This window comes from Heptranchias perlo, chromosome 2, assembly GCF_035084215.1.
Source record: "Heptranchias perlo isolate sHepPer1 chromosome 2, sHepPer1.hap1, whole genome shotgun sequence".
NCBI classification, from domain to species: domain Eukaryota; kingdom Metazoa; phylum Chordata; class Chondrichthyes; order Hexanchiformes; family Hexanchidae; genus Heptranchias; species Heptranchias perlo.
This window is the reverse complement of record NC_090326.1, coordinates 123,595,379-123,612,982: the sequence shown is the minus strand read 5'-3', so window position 1 is coordinate 123,612,982 and position 17,604 is coordinate 123,595,379. Positions and strand designations below refer to the sequence as shown.

Below are 17,604 nucleotides of genomic sequence, written 5' to 3'. Positions count from 1 at the left end.
AAATTACAATCCATTTCATGTTAATCTATATCTTTAAAGGGTGATGCAGTTCGTTCTTTTATTATTTATTATTATTTTATCATTTATTACCCTAAAAAGCTGTTGAGGCTGGGTCAATTGAAAATTTAAAAACTGAGTTTGATAGGTTTTTGTTATGCAAGGGTATTAAGGGTTACGGAACCAAGGCAGGTAGATACAGATCAACCATGATCTAATTGAATGGCGGAATAGATTTGAGGGGCTGAATGGCCTACTCCTGTTCCTATGTTCCTAATTCTTGTCAAAACAGAGGGTTGTTATTAATGAATGTGGTCCTGCATGGAGACCAGTTACTAGTGGAGCCCTTTAGGTATCTGTGTTAGGGCTCTTGCTCTTCTCAATTTATATTAATGATCTAGATGAAGGTGTCCACAAAGTTGCAGATGACATAAAACTTTGTGCTAGCGCTTAGGACATCTGATAAGAAAAAGAGACTAAAATCTGATCTAGATGCTATGGTGGGATGGGCCCGCATCTGGCAGGTGATGTAGATATTTATAGTGTTGTGCATGTAGGTAGGGCCAATGCCAAGCATGTATATACCATTCTTGGTGCAGAATTAAAGTCTGCTGAGTGGGAAGGATACTGGGCATTATAGTGCACGAGCCTAAGAAGGTGCACGATCAGTGCTAAGAAGCTATTGCAAAGGCAAATGGAGTACTAGGGTGTATAGCAAGGACAATCCGGTATAAAACAAAAAGAACCAGAGTGTCCTTGTATAAGACCCTGATTAGGTCTTATTTGGAATACTGTGTCCAGTTTTGGTCCCCTCACATGGTGGGTGATAGAGGCCTTGGAACAGGTTCAAAGAAGGGCCACTAGAGTGATCCCTAATTTAAGAGCCCTTAGCTATCACAATAGGCTTAGACTAGAAAAATGTAGACTTCAGGGTGATTTAATTAAAGTATTTAAAATGATGAAGGGACTAGACTGTGTCTGTGTAGACATACTATTTGAACTAGATAGGTTAGATAAAACAACCTAACTTATTCACTGCAACAGTTCAAAAAAGGAATGGACAAGTTCCTTGCTGTGGCTAATATCACTATATATAAAAAGTAGGTGGCATATTTGGGTATGTACCTCATGGTCACTGTGATCTCCTGAACTCGTGTTGATCGCCTTAGTGGGTTGGAGAGGAAGTTTCCAGATTTTTTTTTTGTTCTCTGAATTTGCCTATGAGGTTTTTTTTAATCTGTTTTTTTGCCTCTCACGGGAGATCACATAACTGCCGATGGGAGGGAACAATAGGGGTCATGATGTTTAATTGTATCATGACTGTTTGGGACAGGCTCGATGGACCAGATGGTGTTTCCTGTCTTGTCTTTTCTTGCGTACTTTCGTATACCTTCCTCTATTTTTGTGATAAAGCACTTTGCCTTTGTTTGGGTGCCAAGCTGGAGTTCCATTTTCTAAAAGAATGTGGTCTGGCTGCTAACCATTGTAAATTATGAAGATTGCGTAATTAGGTAGAATCATAGGTTTTAGAGCACGAAAGGAGGTCATTTCGCCCATTACACCTGTGCAGGCTCTCTGAAAGAGCTATCCACCGTGTCCCATTCTCTGCCCTTTACCCCGTATCTTTTTAAACTTGTTTTGTTTACCTGGATTTTTTTTTTAAATTTGCAGTCACCACCATGAGGCCAGAAATTGGAAAGTTAATGTACAGCGATTACAAACAGGTGAGAATTGTCAGCATGGCATTTTAAGTTTCATTAATGTTCATTGCTTGATGCATTAGAAAAGACTTGATTGAGATTGTCAGATTTAAGGCAAATTGTGGTCAAGAACCACTAGATTTAACACAGAGGAGGAGTACTAATATTTCGGGCTGTACTAAAGATTCCAAACCTCCACGTTGAACATTCAAATTTCATACTAATCAAGAAACGTAGAAAATAGGAGCAGGAGTAGGCCATTCGGTCCTTCGAGCCTGCTCCGCCATTCAATATGATGGCTGATCCTCTATCTCAATTCCATATTCCTGCTCTCTCCCCATGCCCATTGATGCCTTTTATGTCTAGAAATCTATCTAGCTTCTTCTTAAATATATTCCGTGACTTGGCCTCCGCAGCCTTCTGTTGTAGAGAATTTCACAGGTTCACCCCACTCTGAGTGAAGAAATTTCTCATCTCAGTCCTAAATGTCCTACCCTGTATCCTGAGACTGTGACCCTTCGTTCTGGACCCCCCAGCCAGGGGGAAACATCCTCCCTGCATCCAGTCTGTCTAGCCCTGTCAGAATTTTATATGTTTCAATGAGATCCCCTCTAATTCTTCTAAACTCGAGTTAATACAGGTCGAGTCGACCCAATCTCTCCTCATACGACAGTCCTGCCATCCTTGGAATCAGTCTGGTGAATCCTCGCTGCACTCCCTCTATGGCAAGTATATCCTTTCTTAGGTAAGGAGACCAAAACTGCACACAATACTCCAGATGTGGTCTCACCAAGGCCTTGTATAACTGCAGTAAGACATCCTTGCTCCTGTACTCAAATCCTCTTGCAATGAAGGCCAAATTACCATTTGCCTTCCTAACTGTTCGCTGCACCTGCATGTTTGCTTTCAGTGACTGGTGTACAAGGACACTTGGGTACCTTTGTACATCAACATTTCCCAATCTATCACCATTTAAATAACACTCTGCCTTTCTGTTTTTCCTTCTGAAGTGGATAACTTCACATTTATCTACATTATACTGCATCTGTCATATATTTACCCACTCACTCAACTTGTCGAAATCGCCTTGAAGCCTCTGCATCCTCCTCACAACTCACAATCCCCTCCTAGTTTTGTGTCTTCAGCAAACTTGGAAATATTACATTTGGTTCCGTCATCCAAATCATTGATATATATTGTGAATAGCTGGGGCCCAAGCACTGATCCCTGCAGTACCCCACTAGTCACTGCCTGCCACCCCGAAAAAGACCCATTTATTCCTGCTCTCTGTTTCCCGGCTGTTAACCAGTTTTCAATCCATGCCAGTATATTACCCCCCATCCCATGTGCTTTAATTTTGCACATTGACCTCTTATGAGGGACTTTATCAAAGGCCTTCTGAAGTTCAATAGCATCACTGTTTGCGAGAACCCACCATCAGCATCCTTGGGGGGAGGGCAGGTGGTGGAGGGCGGTGTCACCATTGATCAGAACTTAGTTGGACCAGCCATATGAACACCGCGGCTACAAGACCAGGGCAGAAGCTGGGTACTCTGCAACAAGTGGCTCACCCCAATGTCTCGTCTCCATATACAAGGCTTAAGTCAGGAGTGTGATTGGAAAACTCGCCATTTGTCTAGATGGGTGCTTCCGCAACAGCACTCTGATCTCGACACCAACCAAGATAGAGCCGTTTGCTTGATCGGTGCCACTGCCACTGGACTCAGTATGCACCCCCTACCATGGACACATTGTGACTGAAGTATGTACTATCAACGGGATATGTTGCAGCAACTCACCAACCTTACTTCAACAGCATCTCCCAGTCCTGTAACCTCTACCACCAAGATGGACAAGAACAACATTGTGGGAACACAATCACCTCCGAAATCCAAGTCACACACCATGCTGACTTCACCATCACTGGATCAAAATCCCAGTATTCCCTACCTAACACCATCATGCGAGCACCATCAGCACAAGGACTACAGTGGTTCAAGGAGAAATTTCACCACCACTTTCTAAGGGCCGCTAGCAATGGGCAATAATTGCGGCCTTACCAGTGTCACCCACATCTCAAGACCAAATAATTTTTTTAAAGTTCTTTTTCTTTACCCCGCCTGATTTTATTTGATTATTTTATTTGAGTTGCTGCATTGGAGAAAAAGAATAAGTTAGAACCTCTGTTTATTATTTGGGAAATCTTTTGTTAAATGTAGGTGCCTAGCCAGATGTTTAACACTACATAGCTGATGTATTTTTCAACTATTGTTAAATTAGCCCTTCATCTCCCAAACTTGCTATACAAGTGGGCTCCCTGGGCCAGTTTATTGAAGTTACATGATACCCATCAATTGAATTCTGTGTAAAGCATAGCCTGTTTTGCTATCACAGGTATCGGTAGCTGATCTGCCTGGTTTGATTGAAGGTGCGCACTTAAATAAAGGGATGGGTCACAAGTTTCTTAAACACGTCGAGAGGACCAAACAGCTTCTTTTTGTGGTCAGTAAGAAAATGATTTTTCTTTTTTCTTTTGAATATTTTTCATTGTATAATTCTACATCAAAATTCAATGATAATAACATATTCTGCAACTTTATTATATTGATGTAAAAAAACCTTAAATTGGATGCTTAAAAAAACCACTGCAGAAAAATAATTACTTGTGTTTTGTTCCTAAGTTTTCTCTTCTTTTCCCCCAGAAATCAAAAGAAGTATGTATATCAGTTTAAGATAATATAATTTTCAGCTTTATACATTTTTCAGCTGGGAAAAGTTTGTAGGATAAAACACACTTATTTTGTCCAAAGATTGAATCAAAAATGCATTGGTATCTTTATTTCAGTGTGCAATGCGGCTACGTTCTTGTCACATACCATGTGATTACCCTTTGGGGAAACTAAAGCAGCAAACAACAGACCAAATCTGGACAACCTGTATCCCGTTACCGTGGTACTGGAGCAGTTGTACCACTTGTGCATTCGCAAATAACACTAATCTTTATTTCAAAACTGAACAACTTAAATTTTATGCAATAATACTACTTTGAAACGGAGCAGCCACTATGATTAAAAGTTAGCTGTTCTATCATAGACTAGAACAATCTGTTTGAGGCTGAAGTATATTTCCAGCTCTGGTTTGTGACAGTTTAGTCATGGTTTGTGAAAGAAAAATAATTGTTTCTAAACAGGTTAGAAATGGTGCCACATTAGGATACCTCTGTTCGAATGCTGATGAAAATGCTTAAATCACATGTGATTTATTTACCCATTTTCTCCTTCAATCGCACCTGAAAGTGCTGATTGTGGGATATCAATCCACAGCCACCGATAATACGTAGTGCATGCAACTAGTCTTCATGTGTGAGCTTAGCCAGTGAATAATGGCATGCTATTTTGCCATTGAAGGTAAACCAGAAGACCATGTAACAGGGCTCACTAGATAACTAATTACAGGTTGGCCCCTCTGATGACTGCATTTGTGTCAGGTCTGGCTGTGAGTGGGATGGCTAAATAGGCCTGCAATAACTTTCCCTCCGTTTCAAGGAAGGCCCCAGGTCACACTGCCAAAAATCGGAATTGTGACTTAGTACTAACTGCGTATTTGACATTGACTTCTGAGCAACTGCACATTCTAATGCCCTAGCTTTATCAAATAAAAATATTACAAAAATTATTCTCTCCTTCATAAACTTTAATTTTCCTATTGTACTTTAGCTCACACTTCACTGTGGGTTGAAAGATGGACAATAATGCTTTGTACCTCAGTAGATGTGCAGTTGTCCTTAAAATTTGAAACCGCTCAAAAAATTTCTATTTCATTGACAGTATTGTGACTAAAATAATGTTTGTTTACAATTCTTATTCCATCCCTTTTTGGATTGATTATTTGTAGGTGGATGTGGCTGGATTTCAGCTTTCATATAAAGCACCTTTTAGAACAGCTTTTGAAGCTATACAGCTATTAACAAAGGTAAGCTAGTCTTTTGTTGTAAGATAGCCTTAATTAAGTTAGAAAGAAAACAAGATCACAAAGAAGGAGAGATAGATAGAGAGAGAGAGAGAGAGAGAGAGAGTGTGTGTGTGTGTTAGATGTTTAGATATGTATAAAAAAGGATTGTCTGTCCTGTATATCTGGGAACCATTTGACTGCAAAATTTCAACTGTCCTCTGTTCCTTGTGTTGCACTGCTACCATTTTAACAGCAATCAGTAAGTTAGTATTCCCCTGCTTCTGACCTGGCCTACCAGTTGGCCTGCAACCGCAGCCTCAGCCCCCACTTCCCTGGCTTTCCTACCCCTCCCTTCCCTGGCTTTTACCCCCCCCTTCCCTGGCTTTTACCCCCCCCCTTCCCTGGCTTTTACCCCCCCCCCCTTCCCTGGCTTTTACCCCCCCCCCTTCCCTGGCTTTTACCCCCCCCCCCTTCCCTGGCTTTTACCCCCCCCCTTCCCTGGCTTTTACCCCCCCCCCTTCCCTGGCTTTTACCCCCCCCTTCCCTGGCTTTTACCCCCCCTTCCCTGGCTTTTACCCCCCCCTTCCCTGGCTTTTACCCCCCCCTTCCCTGGCTTTTACCCCCCCCTTCCCTGGCTTTTACCCCCCCCTTCCCTGGCTTTTACCCCCCCCCTTCCCTGGCTTTTACCCCCCCCCCTTCCCTGGCTTTTACCCCCCCCCCTTCCCTGGCTTTTACCCCCCCCCCTTCCCTGGCTTTTACCCCCCCCCCTTCCCTGGCTTTTACCCCCCCCCCTTCCCTGGCTTTTACCCCCCCCCCCCTTCCCTGGCTTTTACCCCCCCCCCCTTCCCTGGCTTTTACCCCCCCCCCCTTCCCTGGCTTTTACCCCCCCCCCCTTCCCTGGCTTTTACCCCCCCCCCCTTCCCTGGCTTTTACCCCCCCCCCTTCCCTGGCTTTTACCCCCCCCCCTTCCCTGGCTTTTACCCCCCCCCTTCCCTGGCTTTTACCCCCCCCCTTCCCTGGCTTTTACCCCCCCCCCTTCCCTGGCTTTTACCCCCCCCCCTTCCCTGGCTTTTACCCCCCCCCCTTCCCTGGCTTTTACCCCCCCCTTCCCTGGCTTTTACCCCCCCCTTCCCTGGCTTTTACCCCCCCCCCTTCCCTGGCTTTTACCCCCCCCCCTTCCCTGGCTTTTACCCCCCCCTTCCCTGGCTTTTACCCCCCCCTTCCCTGGCTTTTACCCCCCCCTTCCCTGGCTTTTACCCCCCCCCTTCCCTGGCTTTTACCCCCCCCTTCCCTGGCTTTTACCCCCCCCTTCCCTGGCTTTTACCCCCCCCTTCCCTGGCTTTTACCCCCCCCTTCCCTGGCTTTTACCCCCCCCTTCCCTGGCTTTTACCCCCCCCTTCCCTGGCTTTTACCCCCCCCTTCCCTGGCTTTTACCCCCCCCTTCCCTGGCTTTTACCCCCCCCTTCCCTGGCTTTTACCCCCCCCCCCTTCCCTGGCTTTTACCCCCCCCCCCTTCCCTGGCTTTTACCCCCCCCCCCTTCCCTGGCTTTTACACCCCCCCCCCCTTCCCTGGCTTTTATACCCCCCCCCCCTTCCCTGGCTTTTACCCCCCCCCCCTTCCCTGGCTTTTACCCCCCACCCTCTGTCATGACACTGGGCCTTGCTTCCTGTCTCTGGCGGCTGCTCCCAAATGTCTCACTCTTGGTCTCAGCGTCAGGGAGAGGAAAGCTTAGCGACTTGAGTTTCTGCTGTAGATTCCTGCAACATTTAGCACGGAGACAAACATGAAAGGTTGGAGGAGGGATCGTGCAAGTGTGTGCTTGTGAGTGACCCAGGACTACTGTCCCCTCTGGCACTCATTCCCTCCTTCATAGTCAGAACTGTGGTCCTGTGAAAGCTGCAAATTAATTTTATCACTGCCTGCGTCTGACTCGAAATCTCTGTGGGAATTGGGAAAAAGAGAGTGAAACTGAGTGAGAAGCACAAAGAAGAAACAGAAGAGCCCTCTATTGCTCTTCCTCTTCCTCCAAAAAACATAAGCAAAAAGAAATTCCCATTGGGAAACCCAATATTGTGGATTTACCGAAAACTTAGCACAAAGCTTTCTGGCCAAACAAATGGCAACAGGATAAAAAAGCTAAAGGTTCAGAAAAACTCATGAAAAGCAGCTACAAATCTCATAACCGGGCTCTTTAAATTTACTTTCTTAAACAGCATAGTTCCTATCAGTCCTCGATGACCTTTTTAAATGGCTGATAGATGACAGGGCACTGTACTGGTGAAAACACTGGGAAATAGTGTGGATCTCTTAAATTATGTTGTTATGCCCAGCCTTATATTAAAAAAAACTGCAAACTAATGGGTGTTTCCGGTGCCGATACAAAACCCAACCACAAAATTGGATGGGGGAAGATCAGGCATTATGGGTCTCCGCCTGATTATCAGGTGTGACAAATTAGATAATCTACCCTATGATCTCTATTGGAGCTTGCTATTGTGGACATTGATCCTGGATGTGTAGAAGAGACCTTCATTTTCAGAAAAAGCAGTACTATGTACCTTCAAATTTATACAAAATCATTATTTTATTTTCCCACTTTTCCTTTCTTTTTTTTCCAATCCCTTTTTATTACTGTCTCACAAGGGATAGCATTACTAGCAATAGGGCACTGGGATTAGGAAGGATGTGAAGGCCTTAGAGAGGCGGCAGAAAAGATTTACTAGAATGATTCCAGGGATGAAGGACTTCAGTTACGTGGATGGACTGGAGAAGCTGGGGTTGTTCTCCTTAGAACAGAGATGGTTGTGAGGAGATTTGATACAGGTATTCAAAATCATGAAGGGTCCAGGCAGGGTGGATAGAGAGAAACTGTTCCCATTGGTGGAACGGTCAAGGACGAGAGGACGTAGATTTAAGGTGATTGATAAAAGAACCACAGGCGACATGAGGAAAAACTTTTTTATGCAGCGCATGGTTAAGATCTGGAATGCACTGCCTGAGGGGATGGTGGAGTCAGATTCAATCATGGCCTTTCAAAAGGGAATTGGATAAGTACTTGAAGGGAAAAAATTAGCAGGGCTACGGGGTAAGGGTGGTGGAGTAGGACTAGCTGGATTGCTCTTGCAGAGAGCCGGCACAGGCTCAACGGGCCAAACAGCCGCCTCCTGTGCTCTAACCATTCTATGATTTTATTACTGGGGAGTAGTGAGCGAGTTTGCACTGCCTAACAGATAGGGAACAAATTTTTCATCTTTAGCATTCGTTTACAGGGAACGCATATTGGGAATTCAGGCACGTACCTTCCCCCCCTCCCGATAACCCATTCCAATTGCTAGTAATGGGAAACTTGCCTCCTATGTGTTACAATGCATGTCTATAGAATCATAGAAATTTACAGCACAGAATGAGGCCATTCGGCCCATCGTGTCCACGCTGGCTGAAAAAGGGCTATTCAGCCGAATCCCACTTTCCAGCTCTTGGTCCGTAGCCTTGTAGGTCACAGCACTTCAAGTGCCTATCCAAGTACTTTTTAAATGCAATGAGGGTTTCTGCCCTAACCACCCTTTCAGGCGGTGAGTTTCAGACCTCCACCACCCCCTGGGTGAAAAAAATTCTCCTCAGCTCCCCTTTAATCCATCTACCAATTATGAGAACATAAAAATAGGAGCAAGGAGTAGGCCTCTTGAGCCTGCTCTGCCATTCAATCAGATCATGGCTGATCTTCAACCTCAACTCCACTTTCCTGCCCGATCCCCATATCCCTTGATTCCCCTAGAGTCCAAAATCTATCGATCTCAGCCGGCAAACGTAGGTCCTTTAGAGGATGAGACCGGGAAATTAATGGTGGGAAACATGGAGATGGCAAAAATGCTGAACAAATATTTTGTTTCAGTCTTTACGGTAGAGGACACTAGGAATATCCCAGCACTGGACAAACAGGGGGCTCAAGGGGGGGAGGAGCTAAATACGATTAAAATCACTAAGGAATTGGTACTCAGTAAATTAATGGGACTCAAGGCGGATAAATCCCCTGGACCTGATGGCTTACATCCTAGGGTCTTGAGGGAAGTGGCAGTAGGGATTGTGGATGCTTTGGTAATAATTTTCCAAAATTCCCTGGACTCGGCAAAGGTCCCGGCAGATTGGAAAACTGCAAATGTAACACTCTTATTTAAAAAGGGTAGTAGGCAGAAGGCTGGAAATTATAGACCAGTTAGCTTAACATCTGTGGTGGGTAAAATTTTGGTGTCTATTATTAAGGAGACAGTAGCAGAACATTTGGATAAACATAATTTAATAGGACAAAGTCAGCATGGCTTTACAAAGGGGAAGTCATGTCTGACAAATTTGCTTGAGTTCTTTGAGGATATAATGTACAGGATGGATAAAGGGGAACCAGTGGACGTAGTGTATTTGGACTTCCAGAAGGCATTCGACAAGGTGCCACATAAAAGATTATTGCTCAAGATAAAGAATCACTGGATTGGGGGTAATATTCTGGCATGGGTGGAGGATTGATTATCTAACAGGAAGCAGAGAGTTGGGATAAATGGTACATTCTCGGACTGGCAACCTGTAGCCAGTGGTGTTCCGCAGGGGTCGGTGCTGGGCGCCCAACTCTTTACAATCTATATTAACGATTTGGAGGAGGGGACCGAGTGTAACATGTCAAAGTTTGCAGATGATACAAAGATGGGAGGGAAAGTAGAGAGTGAGGAGGACATAAAAAACCTACAAGGGGATATAGACAGGCTGGGTGAGTGGGCGGAGATTTGGCAGATGCAATACAATATTGGAAAATGTGAGGTTATGCACTTTGGCAGGAAAAATCGGAGAGCAAGTTATTATCTTAATGGCGAGCAACTGGAAAGTACTGCAGTACAAAGGGATCTGGGGGTCCCAGTGCAAGAAAATCAAAAAGTTAGTTTGCAGGTGCAGCAGGTGATCAAGAAGGCCAACGGAATGTTGGCTTTTATTGCTAGGGGAATAGAATATAAAAACAGGGAGGTATTGCTGCAGTTATATAAGGTATTGGTGAGACTGCACCTGGAATACTGCATACAGTTTTGGTCTCCATACTTAAGAAAAGACATACTTGCTCTCGAGGCAGTACAAAGAAGGTTCACTCGGTTAATCCCGGGGATGAGGGGGCGGACATATGAGGAGAGGTTGAGTAGATTGGGACTCTACTCATTGGAGTTCAGAAGAATGAGAGGCGATCTTATTGAAACATATAAGATTGTGAAGGGGCTTGATCGGGTGGATGCGGTAAGGATGTTCCCAAGGATGGGTGAAACTAGAACTAGGGGGCATAATCTTAAAATAAGGGGCTGCTCTTTCAAAACTGAGATGAGGAGAAACTTCTTCACTCAGAGGGTAGTAGGTCTGTGGAATTTGCTGCCCCAGGAAGCTGTGGAAGCTACATCATTAAATAAATTTAAAACAGAAATAGACAGTTTCCTAGAAGTAAAGGGAATTAGGGGTTATGGGGAGCGGGCAGGAAATTGGACATGAATTTAGATTTGAGGTTAGGATCAGATCAGCTATGATCTTATTGAATGGAGGAGCAGGCTCGAGGGGCCGATTGGCCTACTCCTGCTCCTATTTCTTATGTTCTTATGTTGAATATACTCAAAAACTCAGCATCCACAGCCCTCTGGGGTAGAGAATTCCAAAGATTCACAACCCTCTGTGTGAAGAAATTCCTCCTCATCTCAGTCTTAAATGACCGACCCCTTATCCTGAGGCTATGCCCTCTAGTTCTAGACTGTCCAGCCACGGGAAACAACCTCTCAGCATCTACCCTGTCAAGCCCCCTCAGAATCTTATATGTTTCAATGAGATCACCTCTCATTCTTCTAAACTCCAGAGAGTATAGGCCCATTCTACTCAACCACTTCTCATAGGAATTAGTCTATTGAACTTTTGTTGCACCACCTCAACTCAGTATATCCTTATATAAGGAGACCAAAACTGTACGCAATATACCAAGTGAGGTCTTCCAAGACCCTATACAATTGTAGTAAGACTTCCTTACTCTTGTACTCCAACCCAATTACTTTAAATCTATGCCCCCTGGTTATTGACTTCCATGCTAAGGGAAATAGGTCCTTACCCTCCACTCTATCTAGGCCCCTCATAATTTTATACACCTCAATTAAATCTGCCCTCAGCATCCATTGTTCCAAAGAAAACAACCCCAGCCTATCCAATCTTTCCCCATAGCTAAAATTCTCCAGTCCTCGTAAATCTCCTCTGTACTCCTGCTGATTACCACCTATCGCCCTCCCTCAGCTGATGAATCAGTCCTCCTCCATGTTGAACACTACTTGGAAGAAGCACTGAGGGCAGCAAGGGCACAGAATGTACTCTGGGTGGGGGACTTCAAAGCCCATCACCAAGAGTGGCTCGGTAGCACCACCACTGACCGAGCTGGCCAAGTCCTGAAGGACATAGCTGCCAGACTGGGCCTGCGGCAGGTGGTGAGCGAACCAACACGAGGGGAAAACTTACTTGACCTTGTCCTCACCAATCTACCTGTCGCAAATGCATCTGTCCATGACAGTATTGGTAGGAGTGACCACCACACAGTCCTCGTGGAGACGCAATCCCGTCTTCGCACTGAGGACACCATCCAACGTGTTGTGTGGCACTATCACCGTGCTAAATGGGATAGATTCAGAACGGATCTAGCAGCTCAAAACTGGGCATCCATGAGGCGCTGTAGGCCATCAGCGGCAACAGAATTGTATTCCAGCACAATCTGTAACCTCATGGCGCGGCATATTCCTCAATCTACCATTACCAATAAGCCGGGGGTCAACCCTGGTTCAATGAGGAGTACAGAAGAGCATGCCAGGAGCAGCACCAGGCGTACCTAAAAATGAGGTGCCAACCTGGTGAAGCTACAACTCAGGACTACATGCGTGCTAAACAGCGGAAGCAACATGCTATAGACAGAGCTAAGCGATTCCACAACCAACGGATCAGATCAAAGCTCTGCAGTCCTGCCACATCCAGTCGTGAATGGTGGTGGACAATTAAACAACTAACGGGAGGAGGAGCCTCTGCAAAAATCCCCATCCTCAATGATGGCGGAGTCCAGCACGTGAGTGCAAAAGACAAGGTTGAAGCGTTTGCAACCATCTTCAGCCAGAAGTGCCGAGTGGATGATCCATCTCGGCCACCTCCAGATAGCCCCACCATCACAGAAGCCAGTCTTCAGCCAATTCGATTCACTCCACGTGATATCAAGAAACGGCTGAGTGCACTGGATACAGCAAAGGCCATGGGCCCCGACAACATCCCAGCTGTAGTGCTGAAGACTTGTGCTCTAGAACTAGCTGCGCCTCTAGCCAAGCTGTTCCAGTACAGCTACAACACTGGCATCCACCCGACAATGTGGAAAATTGCCCAGGTATGTCCTGTCCACAAAAAGCAGGACAAATCCAATCCGGCCAATTACCGCCCCATCAGTCTACTCTCAATCATCAGCAAAGTGATGGAAGGTGTCGTCGACAGTGCTATCAAGCGGCTCTTACTCACCAATAACCTGCTCACCGATGCTCAGTTTGGGTTCCGCCAGGACCACTCGGCTCCAGACCTCATTACAGCCTTGGTCCAAACATGGACAAAAGAGCTGAATTCCAGAGGTGAGGTGAGAGTGACTGCCCTTGACATCAAGGCAGCATTTGACCGAGTGTGGCACCAAGGAGCCCTAGTAAAATTGAAGTCAATGGGAATCAGGGGGAAAACTCTCCAGTGGCTGGAGTCATACCTAGCACAAAGGAAGATGGTAGTGGTTGTTGGAGGCCAATCATCTCAGCCCCAGGGCATTGCTGCAGGAGTTCCTCAGGGCAGTGTCCTTGGCCCAACCATCTTCAGCTGCTTCATCAATGACCTTCCCTCCATCATAAGGTCAGAAATGGGGATGTTCGTTGATGACTGCACAGTGTTCAGTTCCATTCGCAACCCCTCAGATAATGAAGCAGTCCGAGCCTGCATGCAGCAAGACCTGGACAACATCCAGGCTTGGGTTCATAAGTGGCAAGTAACATTCGCGCCAGATAAGTGCCAGGCAATGACCATCTCCAACAAGAGAGAGTCTAACCACCTCCCCTTGACATTCAACGGCATTACCATCGCCGAATCCCCCACCATCAACATCCTGGGGGTCACCATTGACCAGAAACTTAACTGGACCAGCCATATAAATACTGTGGCCACAAGAGCAGGTCAGAGGCTGGGTATTCTGCGGCGAGTGACTCACGTCCTGACTCCCCAAAGCCTTTCCACCATCTACAAGGCACAAGTCAGGAGTGTGATGGAATACTCTCCACTTGCCTGGATGAGTGCAGCTCCAACAACACTCAAGAAGCTCGACACCATCCAAGATAAAGCAGCCCGCTTGATTGGCACCCCATCCACCACCCTAAACATTCACTCCCTTCACCACCGGCGCACTGTGGCTGCAGTGTGCACCATCCAGAGGATGCACTGCAGCAACTCGCCAAGGCTTCTTCGACAGCACCTCCCAAACCCGCGACCTCTACCACCTAGAAGGACAAGAGCAGCAGGCGCATGGGAACAACACCACCTGCACGTTCCCCTCCAATTCACACACCATCCCGACTTGGAAATATATCGCCGTTCCTTCATTGTCGCTGGGTCAAAATCCTGGAACTCCCTTCCTAACAGCACTGTGGGAGAACCGTCACCACACGGACTGCAGCGGTTCAAGAAGGCGGCTCACCACCACCTTCTCGAGGGCAATTAGGGATGGGCAATAAATGCCGGCCTTGCCAGCGACGCCCACATCCCGTGAACGAATAAAAAAAAATGTACTTGCCATCAAAAAATAGGCAATTTTTTTCCAAGTTGCTGATGATACTGCTGTTGAATTGGTCACTTGAAGATGTAACAGTAATGTGGCGTTGATTGATCTCCAATTTCCCTCCCTCTGCACAAGCACCTTACCTTTTGCTTGGGACCTCCCACAAAGGACTGAGATGAAGATTGCGTTATGTGGGTTTATTTACATTCTACTACATGTCATGTGTAAATGAACAAAGCATAGTAAACAAGGTTGGTTAGCTGCAGGCACAATTAGCCACATGGGAATATGCTGTCGTGGTGTTAGCGGAGACCTGGCTCAAAAAAGGGCAGGATTGAGTACTAAATATTCCTGGATACAAGGTGTTCAGGAAAGATAGGGAAGGAAAGAAAGGGGGGACAGTGGCAGTATTGATTACGCAGGATATTGCAGCGCTGGAGAGAGAGGATGTCCTGGAGGGGTCAAGGACAAAATCTGTTAGAGTTAAGAAACAATAGTGGTGCCATTACACTACTGGGTGTATTCTATAGGCCACCAACTAGTGGGAAGGATATAGAGGAGCAAATTTGCAGGGAAATTAGAGAGGTGCAAGAGCCATAGAGTAGTGATAATGGGGGACTTCAAATATCGTAATATGGTCTGGGATAGCAATAGTGTAAAGGGCAAAGAGGGGGAGGAATTTTTGAAGTGTGTTCAGGAGATCTTTCTTGACCAGTGTGTTTCCGGACTAACGAGGAAGGAGGCACTGCTGGATCTGGTTCTGGGGAATGAGGTGGGCCAAGTGGAGCAGGTGTCAGTGGGAACGTTTAGGGAACAGTGATCATAGTATCATAAGGTTTAGATTAGCTATGGAAAAGGACAAGGAGCAATCTAGAGTAAAATTACTCGATTGGAGAAGGGCCAATTTCAGTGGGATGAGAACAGATCTGGCCCGGGTAAATTGGAATCAAAGATTGGCAGGCAAAATTGTAATTGAACAATGGGCGGCCTTTAAAGAAGTGATGGTTTGGGTACAGTCTAGGTACATTACCACAAGGGGAAAAGGGAGGGCAACTAAAGCCAGAGCTCCCTGGATGATGAAAGAGATAGAATGTAAGATGAAGCAGAAAAAAGGGGGCGTATGACAGATGTCGGGTTGATACTGCACGTGAGAACCAGGCTGAATATAGAAAGTTCAGAGAGGAAGTGAAAAAGGAAAAAAGAGGGGCAAAGAGAGAGTATGAGAGTAGACTGGCAGCTAACATAAAAGGGAATCCAAAAGTCTTCTATAGGCATATGAACAGTAAATGGGTGGTAAGAGGAGGGGTGGGGCCAATTAGGGACCAAAAAGGAGATTTGCGCATGGAGGCAGAGGGCATGGCTGAGGTACTAAATGAGTACTTTGCATCTGTCATTACTAAGGAAGAAGAGGCAGTTGAAATACCAGATGAGCTAAAAATTGATAAAAGAGGAGGTATTAGAAAGGCTAGCTGTTCTTAAAGTGGATAAGTCGCTTGGTCCGGATGGGATGAATCCTAGGTTGCTGAGGGAAGTAAGTGTGGAAATCGCGGTGATACTGGCCATAATCTTCCAATCATCCTTAGATACGGGGGTGGTGTCAGAGGACTGGAGAATTGCAAATGTTACACCCTTATGCAAAAAAGGGTGTAAGGATAAACCCAGCAACTACAGGCCAGTCAGTTTAACCTCGGTGGTGGGGAAACTTTTAGAAACAATAATCCAGAACAAAGTTAATAGTCACTTGGACAAGAGTGGATTAATTAAGGAAAGCCAGCACGGATTTGTTAAATGCAAATCGTGTTTAATTAACTTGACAGAGTTTTTTGATGAGGTAACAGAGAGGGTCGATGAGGGCAATGCGGTTGATGTGGTGTATATGAACTTCCAAAAGGCATTTGACAAAGTGCCGCATAATAGGCTTGTCATCAATGTTGAAGCCCATGGATTAAAAGGGTCAGTGGCAGCATGGATACGCAATTGGCTAAGTGACAGGAAACAGAGAGCAGTGGTGAATGGTTGTTTTTCAGACTGGAGGGTGGTGTAGAGTGGTGTTCCCTAGGGGTCGGTATTAGGACCACTGCTTTTCTTGATATGTATCAATGACTTAAAGTTGGGTGTACAGGCACTATTTCAAAATTTGCAGATGACACAAAACTTGGAAGTGTAGTAAACAGTGAGGAGGATAGTGATCGCCTTCAAGAGGACATAGACAGGCTGGTGGAATGGGCAGACACATGGCAGATGAAATTTAACGCAGGGAAGTGCTAAGTGATACGTTTTGGTAGGAAGAACGAGGCAAAATAAACTAAATGGTACAATTCTAAAAAGGATGCAGGAGCAGAAAGATCTGGGGGTATATGTGCACAAATCGTTGAAGGTGGCAGGGCAGGTTGAGAAAGCGGATAAAAAAGCATAAGGGATCCTGGGCTTTATAAAGAGAGGTATAGAGTACAAAAGTAAAGAAGTTATGGTGAATCTTTATAAAACACTGGTTCAGCCATAACTAGAATATTGTGACCAATTCTGGACACCACACTTTCAGAAGGATATGAAGGCCTTAGGGTGCAGAAGAGATTCACTAGAATGGTTTCAGGGTTGAGGGACTTCAGTTATTTGGATAGACGGGAGAAACTGGGGTTGTTCTCCTTAGAGCAGAGACGGTTGAGAGGAGATTTGATAGAGTTGTTCAAAATCATGAAGGGTCTAGACAGAGTAGATAGAGCGAAACTGTTCCCATTGGCAGAGGGGTCAAGAAACAGAAGACATAGCTTTAAGGTGATTGGCTCAAGAACCAGAGGACATAGATTTAAGGTGACTGGCAAAAGAACCAAAGGCGACATTAGGAAAAACTTTATTATACAGCGAGTGGTTAAGATCTGCAATGCACTGCCTGAGGGGGTGGTGGAGGCAGATTCAATCGTGACTTTCAAAGGAGAATAGGATAAGTACTAGAAGGGAAAAAATATGCAGGGCTATGGGGAAAGGGCGGGGGAATGGGACTCGTTGGATTGCTCTTGCAGAGAGTCGGCACGGGCTCGACAGGCCAAATGGCCTCCTGCCGTCCTGGAACCATTCTATGATTTGCTACTCTTGTTTTCAGTCTAGGGTGAGTTTCAAAATCT

At 45.6% G+C, this 17,604-nt stretch overlaps 1 protein-coding gene across 1 annotated transcript in view; it reads left to right on the top strand.

The window, feature by feature from the left end:
* Nucleotides 1-17,604, top strand: part of gtpbp10 (GTP-binding protein 10 (putative)) — a 43,020-nt gene that overhangs the window by 19,111 nt on the left and 6,305 nt on the right. The window contains exons 6-8 of the mRNA XM_068007054.1: nt 1,669-1,721; nt 4,092-4,199; nt 5,592-5,669. Of these exons, the coding sequence (XP_067863155.1) occupies nt 1,669-1,721; nt 4,092-4,199; nt 5,592-5,669 (239 nt within the window). The remainder of the gene's footprint in view (nt 1-1,668; nt 1,722-4,091; nt 4,200-5,591; nt 5,670-17,604) is intronic.